We start from the raw sequence: 19,949 nt of genomic DNA on the forward strand, positions 1-19,949 counted from the left end.
GCCTTTTCAGTGATTGTAACAAGTTATTTGACTATTGGGACAGCACTTTCGAGATTATCTGCTCATGTCATCAATTGCACATATTCAAGCAGAAGTCTCTGGAAAGCAATCAAGAGTAGGAACCCTGCCTGACTCCCCCCCTCACCCAAACCCTCTTCTTTCCAGATGTACTGAGGCTATTTCTATCACCCTTAACACTACTCGAGCTGAAATCAGCCATTTAAGCACTGACGTCGGTTTGAACCTGGCACCTTCTTGATCTGCATGTGAGGCGCTTACTCACTGAGTTGTTGGGTGAGTTTTCTTTATAGATTACCTGATTTAATTGTCAAAAGACAACGATGTAAGTTTTTATCTTCACTGTGTAGGCGATATCAATGCAATAGAACTCGGGTGGGTTTCATAATAGGTGGGCAATCCGTTCTCGGAAAACAAGCGGAACGAGGTCCAATTTTGCCCCCCACATTCTTACAGCTTTATGCCATGTTATTCATCAAAGAAGTGCTGCCAGGTATTTTCTTTTCAGCGAGTTACCAAGCTTCCTCGCAGCAACAGCAAGCTAAAGTATAAAGAAAAACAAATTGCTGGAAAAAAAATCCATTTTTTTTCCATTAACAATGTCATGAGCAATGAGTCTGTGATCCTCCATAAACAGCTAATGGTTGTAGCAGCCAGAGTATCAAAGCTCATTGATGGGAAGAATTTTTATTCAAGGTAAAGGTAGCCATCCTACTCTAAAATATTTATTTTATGTTTACCTTTCATAAATCTTTTACACAGAATGTACTGAATGGCTTCAATTACTTTTTGGTCATAACATAATGCAAACAAATAATATACTTAAAATAAAAGTCAAAGTCAGAATCCTACATGCAATGAAGTGCTGTCCTTACCTTCACATCATTAACATTCATCCTTGTTCCTTCTTTCCCCACAAATATGTCATCAACATCCACAAGAATGTACCTTTCCAAGGAGAGTGCCAATTTCTTCCCTGAAAGAAAAGCGATTGCATCCACGAAAATAAGTTTGTGCAGCCAAAAGTTCAGGTTATTCCCAAAGAGAACTCGCTGAATGCCATCGTGCAGCCCTAGATCCTGAACCACAGTGGCATGCAGAATCTCATCAGCGAACTGGTGTGGAACGTTTTCAGTGAATCTTGGTTTGGCTAGTAACACAGGCTCATAGGTTGAGTGATTGGACTGGAACACAGTCCAGTCTTCTCCCGGTAGTGGTCCTCTCTCGATTTCTTTAGCTTTGGTGATAAGCAGCAAAGGAGAGCGTGGATTGATGCAGCAATCCTTGAGGGCAAGGTTGGTGTGTAGGTTCAATGGAAAACCCTTCAACTGTGAGCTCAGTAAACTATTCTCATTAGCTTTGTGAAATCCTATAATGCCAACATTGTATTCCATACAGTATTTATCCAGCAGTTCTCTATTCCAGGAGTCCATATTCACATACTTTAAAATATTTTCATATATAACAAGTGCATATCTTCCCCAGTCTTTGTTTGTAAGGGCTGGCATGTCCCCTTTGCCAGGGGCAATTTCCGTGTGGTGTTTAAAATGGCTTGACTCTAAAATTGCCACAATCTCCTGTCCAAGCTGTGAATATTGGCTCTCAACAAAGACCAGAACCATAGGGTCTGCTCTAGATGTGTCAATAGGTTTTGCAGTCTTCATTTCAAACAATCTGTACGGTAAAAGTTTAGGATCTCCACAATCTTGTTCTGTGGTTGGCTTAGAAAGTTCCAGCTCTTGCTTGTAGCCTGTATATAGGTAATAAGCTGATATAATAACACTCACCATGCAAAAGGCGGCCAGTAAGATCACCATCCTCCGCAAATGCCGACGAAATTTCATGAAAAAATTCATGTTTTGTTTTGTCACCTTTTCCTGCCTCTTTTCCCTTCTATAATTTGACAGTGAACAGAATACAAACTACTTCTGCCAGTATGCCACCGCAGCTCATGTAACCATTGCAGAAACAATTACTGTGTTCTTCATCAAAGCTGACAGGATGAAACAGTTGGCTCAACTCTATACTGGGTTTCTGTAGCCGATTACATGGAAGATCATTGATCATTTTTATCTGAATCTGAACATTGTTCCATCTTCGTTTGAAGTAGTAGCAAACCTGGGCAGAACTACCTTCACTGCTGAAAATGTCTGCCAAAAATTCCCATTAGATACATCCAATCTGCAGAAAAAGTACAAAAAAACAACATAGTTATGCAGAACAAGCTGTTTTAATAAAGCACCAGTATTTCACTTTTTGCCCCGCATAGACCAATTAAGAGCCATCAAAAGTATATTAAACAGACTTATTCTTCCCACAATGTGCCAAAGGGATTATTTTTAATGGCAATTTAACTTTGCATATAGTGCTTGACCACCTGTTTTCTAGGAATCTCAATTAAAATGTTTTTTTTAGAAAGGAAGAAAAAGTACATTGCCCTATTTTCTTGATGGTGAAAGCATTTCCATCGGAGTGAATCCCTTCAGAATTTTCTGGCTGTATAGTCCATTTAAGTGTTTCATTAACATTTATCAACAACAGGATTTTCTGATATATATATATATATAAAGATGATATGTGCATTAATTTATTGTTTTCTATTACTCAACATTTTCCAACATCAAGTATAGTAAGTGCCAGCACATTTTAGATATGAATAGAATAAAGAAAATACAGTTAATCAAGTTACAACAGACAAGTAGTATACAAGCTCACTCACTAGAGTGTTCGAGAATTTAGTTGATTTCAATTATGTCGACAATGGCTCTGGCACTTGGAGCTTCTCCTATATATGCCCAACATCTTCACATAAAGCGATGACTTGTCTGCTGTAAATTGCCGATGAAGATTCAGTCAGGTAAGGAGGACTGCCAATGGAAGATGGGTTGTATGAGGAGAGCTAACATTGGGAAACAGATCAGGTGAGAGGTCTGACATTGGGGCTAGGAATAATAAGGGTGCTGTGGCCACATTTGTCACATAATTTCTAAATCTGCCAATGCTTATTTTTCAAGAATAATTGCTAGCTGTGCTGTCCTTGCCCTTCTTTTGAATGACAGCCCCAACCCCATTCGCAATAGGAATTTAGCACCTACTTGTTGTGTTTTTCCCCTGCATAAACCAATATTTATTTCTCAGCACAGGTCTTTAACACATAGTTGTTGCTTAATTAGCAGGTTTTTTGCTGGGTGAAGGGGGTTATTTTGGATTTGCTATTTGGTTCACACACATTTTAGGCTCTGAGTAAAACTGATATTGAAGAAGAGTCCTTAACCACTTGTACTTGTCAATATCTACCTTTCATTACCATGAATGTCCAGAACAAAATATAACTCACAAACTTTTACAAAGACACCTGCTACAGTTTTAAATGACGTGGTGCAATGAACAAATAATGAGCTATGGATTCTGTGCAACGTCCATGAGAAATATACTTTTGAAAATATGTTTCTTTGTCATTTGATATATGATTTGTAAAAAATATTAACATTTTCTATATGCAGAAAGTACAGAAGAATGAAATTGCCAACAGCAACCACGCTGAACGTGAATTTAAACTGGCTCCCCCTTAGACATCTGTCTGCCTCATCTCCAAATTTCCATCAGAGTTTTCAGTAAACTACAATTATTTACATAATCTGAAGAAACCCACAGGCCGGAATTTTCTGAAGTCTGTGCAGATGGGAAATTAGAAATAACTTGGAGCGGGTTGGGAACCCGTCGTCATTTCACCCTCATGTGTCTTTCCCTCGGGCGCGTTTGCCAGCACAGCAGTGACCCGAACAAGAGGCGGCCAAGCTAATTCAGATGATTATTAGATACTGGTCAGACCCTTGAGCATCTTTTTAACCATACCCTTTAAATTTCTCCTCATGACCATGGGAATCATGCAGCTCGGGAACCATATCTGTGAACCTGAGGCGGAAGTTGAATGGCCAATGATTCAGTTCATTAGTGCACAGCATGGAAAGCACAATAAATACCCCCACCTGATAGCTGGTCACTTTCCTAAGGTAGATACTGTTGCTGAGTTCACTGACATCATAGATTTAGGTTTCTCGAGGTTGGAAGTGTTTTAAGCAAAGTCGGGGTTCACTGTCACCTCATTGGTACCACTTATCACACCATTAACAGATTACTTCTGAAATCTCTACTTATTCTATTACATAAGCATGGGTGCCGATTATACTGTCTCACCTTGGTCTTCAGAATCAGACCTCGATGAGCCCCAACACCGGCAGCACCAACAACAACACCACCAACCTTCCCCTCACCAACCTGATGGTTCACAGGACCGAGGGCCTCAGCATAGGACTGCACCACATTGGAGGGGATACCCCCCAACATAGGGTATACAGGCAAAGGATGAGCATTCTCAACATGACTGAGCAGCAGTGCCAAAGAAGGTTCAGGCTATTGCGCCAGGTTGTCGCAGACATTTGCAGATTGCTGAAACAAGACCTGCAGCCCAGAGGAATGGGTGAACATGCCTTACAATTGGCTGTCAAAGTCACCAGTACCCTCAACCTCTTTGCCTCAGGCTCCTTCCAGGGATCTGCAGCAGACATTGGCAGCATCTCACAGCTGGCTGCCCACAGGTCACCAATATCCTGTTTGACAAGTCAGCCAATTATAGCAAGTTTGCCACCAATGAATCCAGTGTTACCGAGCAGATGCTTGGCTGTGCGGCTCTAGCTGGCTTCCCACAATGCCCACATTCCTCATGTGCAACTCGTCTTCAACCATAGGAAGATCATCATGCATGTGTGCACCAAATTCCCTGGCAGCTGTCGTGATTCTTTCGTCCTTCACCAGTCCACCCTACCTCAGCTCTTCGCTCCTCCAAAGAGACTTTCTTGTTGGCTGCTTGGAGACAGGGGTTATCCACTGCAGACATGGCTCATGACAGCCTTGAGGAGGCCAAGTACCGAGGCCAAGGAGAGATATAATGAAAGCTACATTTCCACCAGGTGTGTCATAGAGCAGACAATAGGTATGCTCAAAATGCGCTCAGATACCCTAACAGATCGGGAGGAGCCCGTGAGTATGCACTAGCTTGGGTTTCCAGAATCATCGTGGTCTGCTGCGCCCTGCACAATATAGCACAGCAGCGAGGAGTAGCGCTGCATGAGGAGCAAGGCTCTGAGCGCAGAGCCTCTTCAGAGGAGGAGGATGAGGAGGAACATCAGCTGGAAAATGCGGAGGAGGAGGAGCAGGAGGAACCTGCAGACCCGATCCCACCAGCACCCGAGCACCTTGTTGCCCGGGAGGCCAGGGATGGTGTCGTCATGGCCAGATTTACTTAACTTCAGGCATTACACCCATTTGGCTGCCACATGCTGCGTCAGGTTCTCACCACCCCATAGCAATACCGTACAGCATCCTTATAATGACTAGGCCATTACTTTCACACTGACTCCATTGCTGGAGGTAACGTTATATCTCCCCATTCACTCCAATTCACTAGGCCACTTCCAAAGGTGCTGACAAAATAAATATTTTCACCAGTGACATCACATTAACGGAAACTTCATACAAACATTTCTTTAAACACCCATGTGCTCACCCTTGTGTATCTACTTGTGTGTCATCTTTCTCTTATGTATGCTTCTACAAGGTGCTACCTCTATGGCTTCAGCAGAGGTAGAGGTAGTCTACATCGGTAGTGGGTAAAATGATGGAATCAATTATTAAGGATGTCATAGCAGTGCATTTGGAAAGAGGTGACATGATAGGTCCAAGTCAGCATGGATTTGTGAAAGGGAAATCATGCTTGACAAATCTTCTGGAATTTTTTGAGGATGTTTCCAGTAGAGTGGACAAGGGAGAACCAGTTGATGTGGTATATTTGGACTTTCAGAAGGCTTTTGACAAGGTCCCACACAAGAGATTAATGTGCAAAGTTAAAACACATGGGATTGGGGGTAGTGTGCTGACATGGATTGAGAACTGGTTGTCAGACAGGAAGCAAAGAGTAGGAGTAAATGGGGACTTTTCAGAATGGCAGGCAGTGACTAGTGGGGTACCGCAAGGTTCTGTGCTGGGGCCCCAGCTGTTTACACTGTACATTAATGATTTAGATGAGGGGATTAAATGTAGTATCTCTAAATTTGCGGATGACACGAAGTTGGGTGGCAGTGTGAGCTGCGAGGAGGATGCTATGAGGCTGCAGAGCGACTTGGATAGGTTAGGTGAGTGGGCAAATGCATGGCAGATGAAGTATAATGTGGATAAATGTGAGGTTATCCACTTTGGTGGTAAAAACAGAGAGACAGACTATTATCTGAATGGTGACAGATTAGGAAAAGGGGAGGTGCAAAGAGACCTGGGTGTCATGGTACATCAGTCATTGAAGGTTGGCATGTAGGTACAGCAGGCGGTTAAGAAAGCAAATGGCATGTTGGCCTTCATAGCGAGGGGATTTGAGTACAGGGGCAGGGAGGTGTTGCTACAATTGTACAGGGCCTTGGTGAGGCCACACCTGGAGTATTGTGTACAGTTTTGGTCTCCTAACCTGAGGAAGGACATTCTTGCTATTGAGGGAGTGCAGCGAAGGTTCACCAGACTGATTCCCGGGTTGGCGGGACTGACCTATCAAGAAAGACTGGATCAACTGGGCTTGTATTCACTGGAGTTCAGAAGAATGAGAGGGGACCTCATAGAAGCGTTTAAAATTCTGACGGGGTTAGACAGGTTAGATGCAGGAAGAATGTTCCCAATGTTGGGGAAGTCCAGAACCAGGGGACACAGTCTAAGGATAAGGGGGAAGCCATTTAGGACTGAGATGAGGAGGAATTTCTTCACCCAGAGAGTGGTGAACCTGTGGAATTCTCTACCACAGAAAGTTGTTGAGGCCAATTCACTAAATATATTCAAAAAGGAGTTAGATGAGGTCCTTACTAATAGGGGAATCAAGGGGTATGGTGAGAAAGCAGGAATGAGGTACTGAAGTTGCATGTTCAGCCATGAACTCATTGAATGGCGGTGCAGGCTAGAAGGGCCGAATGGCCTACTCCTGCACCTATTTTCTATGTTTCTATGTTTCTATGCTCACTTCACAGCTGCGACTGCATAAACACTTTTGGCGGACGTCCTCTGAGTCTTGAAGCCTGTGAGGGCCCCGCCAAAATCTGTTCCTCCTGCAACTGTGCAGGGGCAGACTCGGCCATCGCAATCTCAGGAGGCATCGGCGGCTCTGACTGAGGGGGAGCCAATGGGGGAGAAGTGTGAGTGCATTGAGTGGAGCTCCCACTTCCATGCCCCGTCTCACCGTCAGCCCTCTCATGAGCACTTCCCTGCTAGCAAGGAGTTGGAGAGCACCTTGTTGCATAGCAGTGGGGCCATGATGACCCAAGTGTATGTTTACATCACTCCTGGACAGGAGGTCTATGAGCATCTGCCATCTATTCTTCATAGATTCCCTGTGCTCCTGGGAGGGGCGCATTAGCTGCTCCATGCAGGTGACCATCCTTTCCATGAAAGAGCCTACAGTTGCCATTGCCTGCGACATGGTGGTGCTCATGGTGGAAATGAACTCCTCCATTCTCTGCACATCTGTAGACGTCACGGTTGCAAAACCTCACAGCCTCCTGCACTTCTTCCTGCACCTCCAGGATCACCCTCCTTTTGGATGACCTCAGAGGCTCAGCGTCTGCATGCAATTGAGCAGAGCTGGGAGCATCCTGTGTCCTCTAGTGAGGAGTTTCCACTGCTGTCCTTGTCTCCACCAACTGCTCTTGCTCATCTGTGATGTGACACACTAGGTGACAACACTATTCTATCTCACATAGGGCCCACTAAGGTATGTGTATCTATGCTGATGCTGGGTGTGCTTAATTCTGATGACGGTGCACCCTCAGAGGCTGAAGGCTCCTCTGAGGAGTCATCTTCCTTGTCCTCTTGGACAGTGGGGTGGGGATAGACTTTTGATGGACCCGTGGGAGAGTAAAGAGATGATTTAGAAATGTCATATCAAAATTTGGTAACAATGCCATTAAGCACACGATGGACATTCACTGGCTGCTGACATCATTCCCCATATGACTGACTGTTGTATGCAATGTGGCTGTATGAGATGTAATTCTGTCACCAGGTTGCTGAGATGTCCCCCTTGCCCCGTCTCCCATTAAAAGCTGCTCTGCAATTCCTGAGATTTCCAGGGTGACCTCCTCTGCTGCAGTTAAGGTGGCCAATGATGAAGGGCCACCTCCGGTTCGCTCCCTCTCCCTGTTATTGTGGGCTGCCTTCTGCAAGGAGGGAAAGAAGAGAAGGTTGAGTGAGAGTGATGGAATGAGCATAAGGAATGAATGAGTTGCAAATATAGAGGATGACTATAGGGAGTGTCGTGACAATGCCAAATGGCCTCTTTGTGTGTTGTTAGTTAGTATGATTGCATTAGAATGAGGGTGAGTGTGAGAGATGGTTAGTTAAATGGGGATGTGATAAAGTAGATTGAGAGCGATGGGTGGACGTGCAAGGTAAGTTGGTGTAAGTAAGGATGTGCAGCAGCAGGCTTGGGAAGGCAGAGTGATGGGGATGTGATGAGAGACAGCAGGATGAGGTTGAGTGTGGCTTTGCACTCACCTTTCCTGATCTAATGAGATCATTGAAATGTTTCCGGCACTGCCGCAGGTCCTCCTGACCACATCCCTGCTGTTGACCTATTTTGCTATTTGGAGCCAGGCTCCTTTGGTCTCCTGGGGAGGTCTCTTCCACCTATCGGAAGGGAAGAGGACTTCCCTGCATGCTCTCACTCCCTGCACAAGCATATGGAGGGATGCATCTGAGAACCTGGGTGCAGCCCTCTGTCGCTATGCAGTCATATTTGCAAGTGATTAGAACATTCCAATGGTGCAGTGCAGTGCCTGCAATATCCTACATGAACCGTCAAATGCAATGTGGCCATGGCTCCTTTAAATATCAGGGGTTGAAAACGTATCACCAATGATGTTATCAGACCCGCACCATTTAACGGCCAGATAACGTGAATGGCTGCCTTAATAGATGCCATTAATGGAAAGTTGATTTCAAAATCAGGATGGAATGAGCAGCAGGGTGGCGACCCGCCACGACAACAGGCCGCACCAGACCCTACCAGGTATAGAAAATTCCAGCCATAGTTTGACTTTATATTTGTATAACAAAGCACATTGAAAAGTGATTGCTTTAAAATCAGCTTTCCCATCATAATTGACAAAATAGCATTCAGCTGACTTGTACAACTAAGCTAAATATTTCTACTGATAATATTTTAAGAGCTATCTGCTACTTCCATTCATTTCTGTCATTAAGCACCAAATTAAATAATCGTCCTTATTAATGTAAGTTAGAGGGAAACAGACACAACATTAAGGAAGGACAGGCCAGATATAGTAACAGTTCAAATACTATTAAACACATGTAATAAATCATTCTGCTTTTCTTGTGCACTCAGGAGTCACTGGGTAAAATTTCCTCTGTGAGCTCTCTGTAACAAAATCATAAAACCAATTATAAAGACTGGGTTTATGATATTGTTACACAGAAACACTGATTCTGGGATTGAGCTTTCCCAGTAAAGAATGCTATCTGCATGAATGCAGGTTGGGAAATCATGGCCTGACAATTTCCTCACCTGCTTTCGTTGTGTGCACAACTCCTTGCTAGGAGCCCACGGTTGCAGAATCAGCCTGATAAGGCACAGAGGATATCTTCCCCACTAACAGCCCGAGACCTGGAGGTGGCACTCAACAAACAATTTGTGCACTGTTCTGTCAGAGTTAGCACTGCTTCAAGAATAAATATCCAGGAAAAATTGTTAATTGGGAAGCACATATGGTGTTTCTATATTTAAATGAACTTTTCTGCATGATTAATAACAAAATGGGCTGTTTTTCCTAATCACAAGTGTCATATTCTTATCTGTAGACTTTTCGGGCTGGATTTTCCCTGGTCCCACTCTCGCCGGAAACAGTGGAAAAATGATTAAGAAAGGGAAGATCGACTATGAAAGTAAACTAGCACGAAATATAAAAACAAATAGCAAGAGTTTCCACAGGTATATAAAAAGGAAAAGAATGGCTAAAGTAAATGTTGGTCCCTTAGAGGACGAGACCGGGGAATTAGTGATGGGGAACATGGAGATGGCAGAAACTCTGAACAAATATTTTGTATCAGTCTTTACGGTAGAGGACACTAAAAATATCTCAACAGTGAATAGTCAAGGGGCTATAGAGGAGGAGGAACTAACACAATCACAATCACTAAGGAGGTGGTACTCAGTAAGATAATGGAACTAAAGGCAGCTAAATCCCCTGGACCTGATGGCTTGCATCCTAGGGTCTGAGGAGAAGTAGTGGCAGGGATAGTGGATGCATTGGTTGTAATTTACCAAAATTCCCTGGATTCTGGGGAGCTGCCAGCAGATTGGAACACTGCAAATGTAACACCCCTATTTAAAAAAGGAGGCAAACAAAAAGCAGGAAACTGCAGACCAGTTAGCCTAACATCTGTGGTTGGGGAAATGTTGAGGTCCATTTTTAAAGAAGCAGTAGCAGAACATTTGGAAAAGCATAATTCAGTCAGGCGGAGTCAGCATGGATTTATGAAGGGGATGTCATGTTTGACAAATTTGCTGGGATTCTTTGAGGATGTAATGAACAGGGTGGATAAAGGGGAACCAGTGGATGTGGTGTATTTGGACTTCCAGAAAGCATTTGACAAGGTGCCACATAAAAGGTTACTGCACAAGATAAAAGTTCACGGGGTTGGGGAGTAATATATTAGCATGGATAGAGGATTGGCTAACTAACAGAAAACAGAGAGTTGGAATAAATGGTTCATTCTCCGTTTGGCAATCAGTCACTAGTGGGGTGCCGCAGGGATCAGTGCTGGGACCTCAACTATTTACAATCTATTTAATGACTTGGATGAAGGGACAGAGTGTAACGCAGCCAAGTTTGATGACGCCAGAAAGATGGGAAGAAAAGCAATGTGTGAGGAGGACACAGAAAACCTGTAAAACAACATAGACAGGCTAAGTGAGTGGGCAAAAATTTGGCAGATGTTGGAAAGGTTGGAGTATAATGTTGGAAAGTGTGAGGTTATGCACTTTGGCAGAAAAATTCAACGCACAAGTTATTATTTAAATGGAGAAAAATTGCAAAGTTCTGCAGTACAGCAGGACCTGAGGGTCCTGATGCGTGAAACTCAGAAGGTTAGTATGCAGCTATAGCAAGTGATCAGGAAGGCCAATGGAATCTTGGCCTTTATTGCAAAGGGGTTGGAATATAAAAGCAGGGAAGTCTTGCTACAGGTTATACAGGGTATTGGTGAGGCCATACCTAGAATACTGCATACAGTTTTGAGTTCCATATTTACGAAAGGATATATTTGCTTTGGAGGCTGTTCAGAGAAGGTTCAGTAGCTTGATGCCGGAGATGAGGGGGTTGACTTATGAGGAAAGGTTGAGTCGGTTGGACCTCTACTCATTGGAATTCAGAAGAATGAGAGGTGATCTTATCAAAACGTATAAGATTAGGAGGGGGCTTGACAAGGTGGATGCAGAGAGGATGTTTCCACTGATAGTGGAGACTAGAACTAGGGAGCATAATTTTAGAATAAAGGGCCGCCCATTTAAAACTGAGATGAGGAGGAATTTCTTCTCTCAGAGGGTTGTAAATGTGTGGAATTCGTTGCCTCAGAGAGCTGTGGAAGCTGGGTCATTGAATAAATTTAAGACAGAGATTGACAGTTTCTTAAACGATAAGGGAATAAGTGGTTATGGGGAGCGGGCAGAGAAATGGACCCGAGTCCATGATCGGATCAGCCATGATCGTATTAAATGGTGGAGCAGGTTTGAGGGGCCATATGGCTTACTCCCGCTCCTAGTTCTTATGTTCTTATGTTCTTAAACCTGGAATTTTGGGTTTCCCGGCATGCTGTGGAGGTAACTGCACAGCATGCATGCGATTCAAAGGGTGGGTTTCCCACCCGTGAATCAGTCTGCTTGACAAGCTGCCTTCCAGTTGTGCGGGGATCATGGACCAGCAGCCATAGGACAAGGTAAGTGCTGGGCCCAGAATGGGAGGGGTGATTCCAAGCCCGGGGGAACGGTTCTGACCCCGGGGCTGAGTCGCGATTCCGGGGGGTTGTTCCAGGTCAGGGAGGGGTGTCAGATCCCTCGGCGGGGGGGGGTTTGATCCCCGACACTGGGGAGGTGTGGTCTGATGGTGGGGGAGCTTGAGGGGCCGGGGAAAAGCACTCCTGCTCCTCCCGGCCCACAAGAATTGCTCCCCAAGGCTGAGGCCACCTCGCTGCAGCCAGTGGGATTCCCTAGCCTCCCGGTTGCCTGCAGTAAAACCTATAAATCAGGTTAAAGTATAGGGGCTTCAGTCCTCATTATCATATTTAAATTGCCAAGCTGTCTCCTGGCAGCGGGTTGGCGGGCGCCCGCACCCCTACCCGTCCCTCCTGAGTGAAAGGTGAAAGTGGGCCGGTTGGAGGCCGGTTGAGGTCGGCTTTTACATTTACACAACTTTCACTTCCCCCCCACATGCCTCTAACCCACCCATTCTCACCTGTGAAAATTCTAGCCTTAGTGCGATCAGTAGCTGCAGGCACTTTATATATATATGAGTAATGTTCAAAAGTAAGAGTAAAAAATTATACTGTCAGGATACTACTGAAGTGCACCAGATTCTACTCGCAGTGTCATCACAATTTCCAAAAGGTAGTGCAAGGACAGAGCAAAAAGCATTCTGTGGATTCCTGGAGCAATCAAAGAGAAAGCAGCTCATGAGTATTATGGGTGACTCTGTTATAGAGTTGATCGGCCAAAAAGCCCTCTCTCCTTAAGGCAAATCAGCGGCCACGCTGCTGAGTGGAGTGGCCGCCGACTTTTCATGGAATGGCCACTGCTAGCCGAATTTCCCTCCCGAGCTTTCCCAGCGGTGCCCCGATACCCCCCTTACTGCTCGGATGCTGCCGATCTGTGGTAAGCGTGTCATCATCGTGCGCACCGCCGATCTACCCCCCCTGACGGCGACATTCCCCATAGAAAATCTTCGTCCCACCCAGCGGTGCCAAAACCTGTTTTTTCCCAGTGGTCCAGTGACGCTGTGACCTTCTGCAACGGCAGTGCAGCTTCCCTTAAAGGGGGGGTGCACTGCCGCTGCCGCCATGTCTTTTTTTTTGTCGGCCAACTGCCATGTCGGCCCGACAATTATGCCCCTGGGTTCGGCTGGGCTGCCAAAAGGCAGCCTGGCACCCCCTCTTGAGTGCCAGGCCTCTGGCCTGGCCGAAACCCTCCCTGGTGGTCCAATGGGCCAAAGTTTGAAAATCGCAGAAGCTCTCCCCTTTAAGTGAAGGGGGGAGCCGTAGTGACGCGGCGCTGTGATGACGTCATCGCGGCGGTCACTCCACACCGCTCCCAACTTCCGCTCCTCAGGTGTTGCCACCGCCCTGTATCTGCCCCTCAAGTGTTTTCACCGCCCCCATTGAGAGTGATTTCCAGAGCCAAGGAAAAAAAAACAACAAAGAGCCGAATGTCGCCCAAGAGGCAACCTGAACCACAGCTTCGGTAAAAACATCGGAACGGGTGGGAACGCCCCGTTTCGGGCGGGGGTCAATTTTTACCCTGATGAATTAACCCTTCACTTGGGTTTAACACATCCCCTCAATCCTGCACAGACTGTAGGATCATATTCTCTTCTCAGCACTAGAGGGCAACTTTTCCTAATGTTAGACCGAATGCTAAAATGAAAATAATGTTTGTAACCACAATAGAGAGAGAGAGAGAGAGATGCCCTTCCAACCTCTAGAAATGACTGGGAACTAAAATAAAATAAAATTACTTAAAGATCTAAATCAACGTAGCTTTACTGAAACATTAAACCATAGATTTGTAAAGATTCCTTTAGTTGATAATATAGACATTCAATTCACTGACAATTACAAGTTTTTATTCTTTGAGATCATGCTACTTGTAAACTTTATTTTATTTGCGTTTGTTATGCTTAACAGAAGCTGCTTGGGAAATTGTTGAAATAATTTATAACACAGACACCAAAACAATATGAATAACAAATGTTTAATCATTCGCATGGACAGGTATAGCTAATTTGCATTGACAGAAATGTAATTATTTATATAATTAATAAACTGTACTAAGATCACTTTTTGCATAGTGCACAAATCTTCATATTCCTTTCCCTAAATACCCTTACCAAATGCTTGTGCAATCATTGCATTTCTTGAAATGACTATAGAGAGAAAGACTTATATTTATATTGCACCTTATTACATCTCTTACTTTGAAATGCAGTTACTGTTGTTATTTAGACAAAAACAACAGCCGTTTGCACATAGCAAAGTCCTGCAAACAGCAAATGAAATAAGTGACCATATAATATGTTTCAGTGTTGCTGACTGAGGGATGAATGTTGGCCAAGACACTGTGGAAAGTCTTGCTCTTTACTAAATAGGGGCATTGGATGTTTTATGTTTATCTGAGTAGGCAGAATGTCTTATTGAAAGATAGCACCTCTGACAATGCACAGTTCCCTCAATACCCTATTGAAATATCAGCCCAGATTAGACTCTCAGATCTTGGAGTGGGGCTAAAACACACAACCTGCTGACTCCGAGGTATAACGGCCATCGAGTGAGTCAAGCTCCTCATGGATTTGTGTTAAACCTGGATTACTGGACAACCCATTTGCATTTTCTTCATAAAATACTTTCTATTCTATTGTTTGGTATTTTGTTAGAGTTTCTAATTCCACTTTACCATGTTACTCTAAACAGAGTGTTCAGAAAGTTATTTCTGCTAACTGATCTAGTTTGGGAGAGGTGGAAAGGACACGACATCAAAGGGTTAATATTCTTCTACTTTGCAGTTTACAGTACCCATCACACAGCCCACAAAGCCACTGTAATAAACTGTAGAGTGTCTATATTCTCATTCTTAACAATAGCAAAAGAGCCATACCAACACTAACATATACTTTACTGAAGCTGCATTGAGGCCAACTTTGATGCAATTCTCATGCAAGTGCATCCCCCACTTTTATTTTACATGGATGTCTGATTCAGTATGCCTTTTTTGTTGTCTGGTTTGATCTATTGAATATGATAGGGTCCTTCTGTAGAAGATAATTTTTTTATTGACAAAGGCTCTGAAATAAATTATACAAAACTTTTGCATAAGCGTTTAAATTTTCTGAAATTCCTTTCTCTGGTATATTAGCACAGGCATCAACGTGTTTAAAATAGGTTAATGCCTTTGTTGAAATAGCAGAGAAAGCAATGTGAAACAAGCAAGCTCAACATTTGTGTGCAATAGCCCACATTGCAATTTCAGGGCCTTAATGTTTCAGTATTGAGGGTGGTGAAGGATGCTATACTAAGCCGACTGCTTAGATGATGTGCTGAAATAGTGGTTTATGGCAGCAAGTTAAAACCACAATATATGGCCCCAAGTTTCCACATGATTTGCTCCTGATTTTTTAGGAGCAACTGGTGTAGAACGGAGTATCTTAGAAATCGGAATTCTCGTCATTTAGTTTGCTCCAGTTCTAGTCAGTTAGAACAGTTTCACTTTGGAACAGAATTTTTTTTCAAAAGGGGGCGTGTCCAGCCACTTACGCCTGATTTCAAAGTTTCGTGAGTGAAAACTTACTCCAAACTAACTTAGAATGGAGTAAGTGAAGATTTTTGTATGCTCAAAAAAACCTTGTCTACACTTTAGAAAATCAGGCGTAGGTTACAAATCAAGCGTAGGGAATGGTGGGGGGGGGGTGGTGTTTAAAGGGAAGTTTACAAACATTAAACACTTCAGTTTTACAAATAAAGAGCCATCATCAATAATAAATGATAAATACATCAATAAATCAACCAATAAATCAATCAAAAAAAATTAATAAGAAATTATTATTTAAAAAAAAAATCAATAAATAAAACATTTTCTACTTACCGACTGCAGCACCGGGAGCCCTCCAACAGCGTGCTGGGATGCCCCCCCCCACCCCCCAGTGTGTCTCTGTTAGTATCTCTATCTCTCTGTCTGTCTGTGTGTCTCTCATTCGCTGTCTGTCAGTGTCTGTGTTTCTGACAGCGAGGGGAGGGGGAGGAGGTGGGTAGAGGGAGAGAGGGGGGGAGCAGAGGGAGGGAAGGGGAGGGAAGGGGGAGAAGGGGGAGGGATGGGGGAGAAGGGGGAGGGATGGGGGAGAAGGGGGAGGGATGGGGGAGAAGGGAGGGGGAGAAGGGGGGCGGGGGGAAAGGAGATGGGGGGAAAGGAGATGGGGGGGAAAGGAGATGGGGGGAGAAGCAGATTGAGGGGGGGGTGAAAGAGATTGGGGGGGGGTGAAAGAGATTGGGGGGGAGAAGGAGATTGGGGGGGGAGAAGGAGATTTGGGGGGGAAGGAGATTGGGGGGGAAAGGAGATGGGGGGGGAAAGGAGATTGGGGGGGGAAAGGAGATTGGGGGAGGGAAAGGAGATTGGGGGGGAAGGAGAAGGGAGGGATGGGGGGGAAGGAGAAGGGGGAGGGAGGCTTAACGGGCCTGGCCCGAGACTTCGGGCAGGGCCTGTCCCCAGCACCAGATTTACAGTTGGTGGCGTTGGGTCGGGTCGGGGGGGTGGTGGGAGGGAGGTCGGTTTGGTTCGTGTCGGGGGGAGGAAGGGAGGGAGAGGGAGGTCAGGTCGGGGGGAGGGAGGTCAGGTCGGATCCAGTCCAGAGGCGGGGGGGGGGAGCGGGTGTCGGGTCCGGTCCGGGGGCGGGGGGGGGGGGGGGAGTGGGTGTCGGGTCCGGTCCGGTGGCGGGGGGGGGGGGGAGGGGAGCGGGTGTCGAGTCCGGTCCGGAGGCGGGGGGGTGGGGAGGGGGGGAGCGGGTGTCGGGTCCGGTCCGGGGGCGCGGGGGGGGGGAGTGGGTGTCGGGTCCGGTCCGGTGGTGGGGGGGGGAGGGGAGCGGGTGTCGGGTCCGGTTCGGGGGCGGGGGGGTACGGGTGTCGAGTCCGGTCCGGAGGCGGGGGGGTGGGGGGGGGGGGGGGAGCGGGTGTCGGGTCCGGTCCGGTGGTGGGGGGGGGAGGGGAGCGGGTGTCGGGTCTGGTTCGGGGGCGGGGGGGCGGGAAGCAGGAGTCGAGTCGGGTCAGGAGGAAGCAGGAGCTGGCCATGGGAGGAGCCTTATTCACGCAGCCCCAGTGAGGCCATTCGGCCAGGGCTAGGGGCTGCGTGCTTCGGGCCCCTCCCACACAGTTTCGGGCGCCTGGAGCTACTGCACTTGCGTGCCCACTGTAGCGCGCATGTGCAGAGCTCCCGGCACTGTTTTCAGCGCAGGGACCTGGCTCCGCCCCCCTATAGCTCCTGCTGCGCTGCGCCGAGGGCCAGAGGACCTGCAGGGAGGTGGAGAATACGGAGGTTTTTTTTAGGCGCACTTTGTGGCGCGAAAAACGGGCGTCCAGGTCGGGACTGTGCCGTTCTAGGCGCGGCTCGAAACTTGGGCCCAATATTTCTGGCAAGTTTTATTTTGCAGAGCTGGAAGTCATCACTGTCTCACAATGGCATGCAAAAGTAATACCCTCATCTCTTTTGATGTAGTTCACACCATCCATTATTTGTTCGCAAATAAAAAGGTTTGCTGCATTTTTGCATGAAGAAAGTGCACCGTTGAAATCCATTTGTGTAGATGGACTGTGCAGGTGGATTAATGAGTTTACCTGCTTTTTTTAGGCCAGGAATTCCCGCCACTCCCTCCCCCCCACCTCCCAACCCCGCCATCAATTTAAACAGTCTCCAGAAAACACGAATGGGATCCACGTGTAGTTATCTGAATCTCCCTTTATCATTACCACAAAGCGGTAATGTCGATACAGTAGAGAGTTTCCATCATAAGGAGAGCTTATATACCTTATTCAAACTCAAGCTATCTGCATGCCTTTTGGCCTTTGTCCCCTTCCTCTCTCCACCTCCATCCCACCAGCAGCATTAATAGCATTTCACATCAAATTTGAAAGGAAAGATGATCAAGCTGAAACTATGATGAAAATTTATTGTACTCTGACATTGTTAGCGGCTTCAATGGGCTCAGCACAGGGATATTGCAAATAGAAACTGATTGTGGCTGGCGCTGTGATGTGCACTTTGACGTGCCATTTAGACTGTATGGTTTGGTGCAAATCCTAGCACCTTACTTTGATCTAGCTGAATGATTTCCAATGCTTGCAGTCACCACTATTGGCTGGATGTATCGCTATTATTATTCTTGGCTGCTTTAAGCCAGGAAATAACATTTTAGACCGTGGGTGTATACTGTTGCACAAATGGCTCCCCATCCTCCAGAGCATAGAGGGTTAAATTATTAATGAGGGACTGTGAACAAGCTGTCGTTCTCGAGGAATGTTCACACTACTCCAAATGGGCATCATTGTCCAGGAAATGTGAGGCAAGCTTTCTCCTTCATGCTTCATACATGCCATGCAATAATGCCATTTGTTTTGTGATAACATCATTGATACTGAAAATGTCACAACCCAATCAATGTCACCATGATGAAAATGACACATTGCTATTTTTCACCCAAAAGGGCAACAATGTCCCTTAAGAAGTTCACATAACATTCCATGAAGGGCAGGACAAAAAGTTCCAGAACATTTTTTGATGAAATGAGTGGTGCTCAGCAGATGTAAAAACTGACTTTTAATATGGTCAAAGAAAAGCCCTGCTAATTTTAAATCGATAGTGAGGTGAAAATCTAAACAAAAAATAATACTGCTATTAAGCATTGCACATAAAGATTATTGAAGCTATTTCAAACATGCTCTCTCCTTTGTTGCTGATTTTCAGATGGTGGCAACTGGTTTCCTTGTGGTATGGCATTCTCCACTGAGCTCCCACAGGAATCGTAATGGGTTGTAATTCGTGTCACTGGTTTAAATTAATCAGTTGCACAGGTTTTACCCTTATTAAAGCTGGAGTGGGGAAAGGGCAACTGGACCCTGCCTTTACCATCTGTCTAGTCAGTATTCTTTAAATGCCCTCATAAATATCTGGACTCTGGTCCTTCACAGGCAGGACTTCAGCTATGTTATGATTTTTCTTCAGTATATATGATCTATGCTTTGTCGTTGGGCCCAATGTCCCTCCCTGTCTCAAAACAATATTCTGCTTTTCAGTTACAGAACTTCTAAATATTGTTGACAGAAATTTTATGTGTCAAAATATGTTATCTATCGTCAGGATTGTAAAAAACGGGCCGTAATAATCTGCGACTTTCAACAAGATAACTGCCCACTGATCTGAAAATGACCCCTAAGGTAAGGTTTATTTTGTTAAAGTACATTAGAGAATGTATTTCAAAATATACCTGGGGCTCCTACTTAATATATAGAATATTACAATAGCTCCACTTCAGCAAAGAAATGATTTAACAGTCTGATTTTAATCTTACATTATGTTTGCATTGCCTGCAATCATCTTTTCTAAGCTTCAATACAAAAGAGGCTTATGAAGATTTGCGTGCTTTCTATCATTTTAATATTTCACCCCGCTGAATCAACAAGAATCAAATGAAGACAGTGCACATCAAATGCTATGACAAGCATTTTGAAGGTTACAGTCATGTTTAAAGTGCGGTTTGATACAAAAGATGTTTGTTTGTCCAAACTGCTATAACTGATTCAGTGCTGTGCATATTTACTGAGATAAAAATGCTACATTGAGGAGCATCAACCATTTTATATGGAACATTTAAAAATATGCGAACTGCACTTTGTACAATAATAGACATGTAGTTATTTTTCAACACTCTATACTTTTTGATTGAAAATCTAGCTGGCCCTTATCATGAAATTTATGCTACTTAAAACTTGAAGTGCTGCGAAAAGAGTGTTTTATTTTTTGAAAACATGGTAGAATTTAAGTAATGATACATAATTGTACAGACTCCTAAAATTCTACG

The 19,949-nt window shown here is 45.0% G+C and overlaps 1 protein-coding gene across 9 annotated transcripts in view; it reads right to left on the reverse strand.

Moving 5' to 3' along the window:
• The window catches only part of LOC139245293 (bifunctional heparan sulfate N-deacetylase/N-sulfotransferase 4-like), a 976,369-nt gene that overhangs the window by 343,442 nt on the left and 612,978 nt on the right, over window positions 1–19,949 (reverse strand). For all 9 annotated transcript variants that reach the window (XM_070871150.1, XM_070871158.1, XM_070871145.1 and 6 more), the window contains one exon: window positions 894–2,199. In XM_070871150.1, the coding sequence (XP_070727251.1) occupies window positions 894–1,874 (981 nt within the window). In that variant the 5' untranslated portion in view covers window positions 1,875–2,199. The remainder of the gene's footprint in view (window positions 1–893; window positions 2,200–19,949) is intronic.

Source organism: Pristiophorus japonicus, chromosome 2 (genome assembly GCF_044704955.1).
Source record: "Pristiophorus japonicus isolate sPriJap1 chromosome 2, sPriJap1.hap1, whole genome shotgun sequence".
In the NCBI taxonomy this organism is placed as follows: domain Eukaryota; kingdom Metazoa; phylum Chordata; class Chondrichthyes; family Pristiophoridae; genus Pristiophorus; species Pristiophorus japonicus.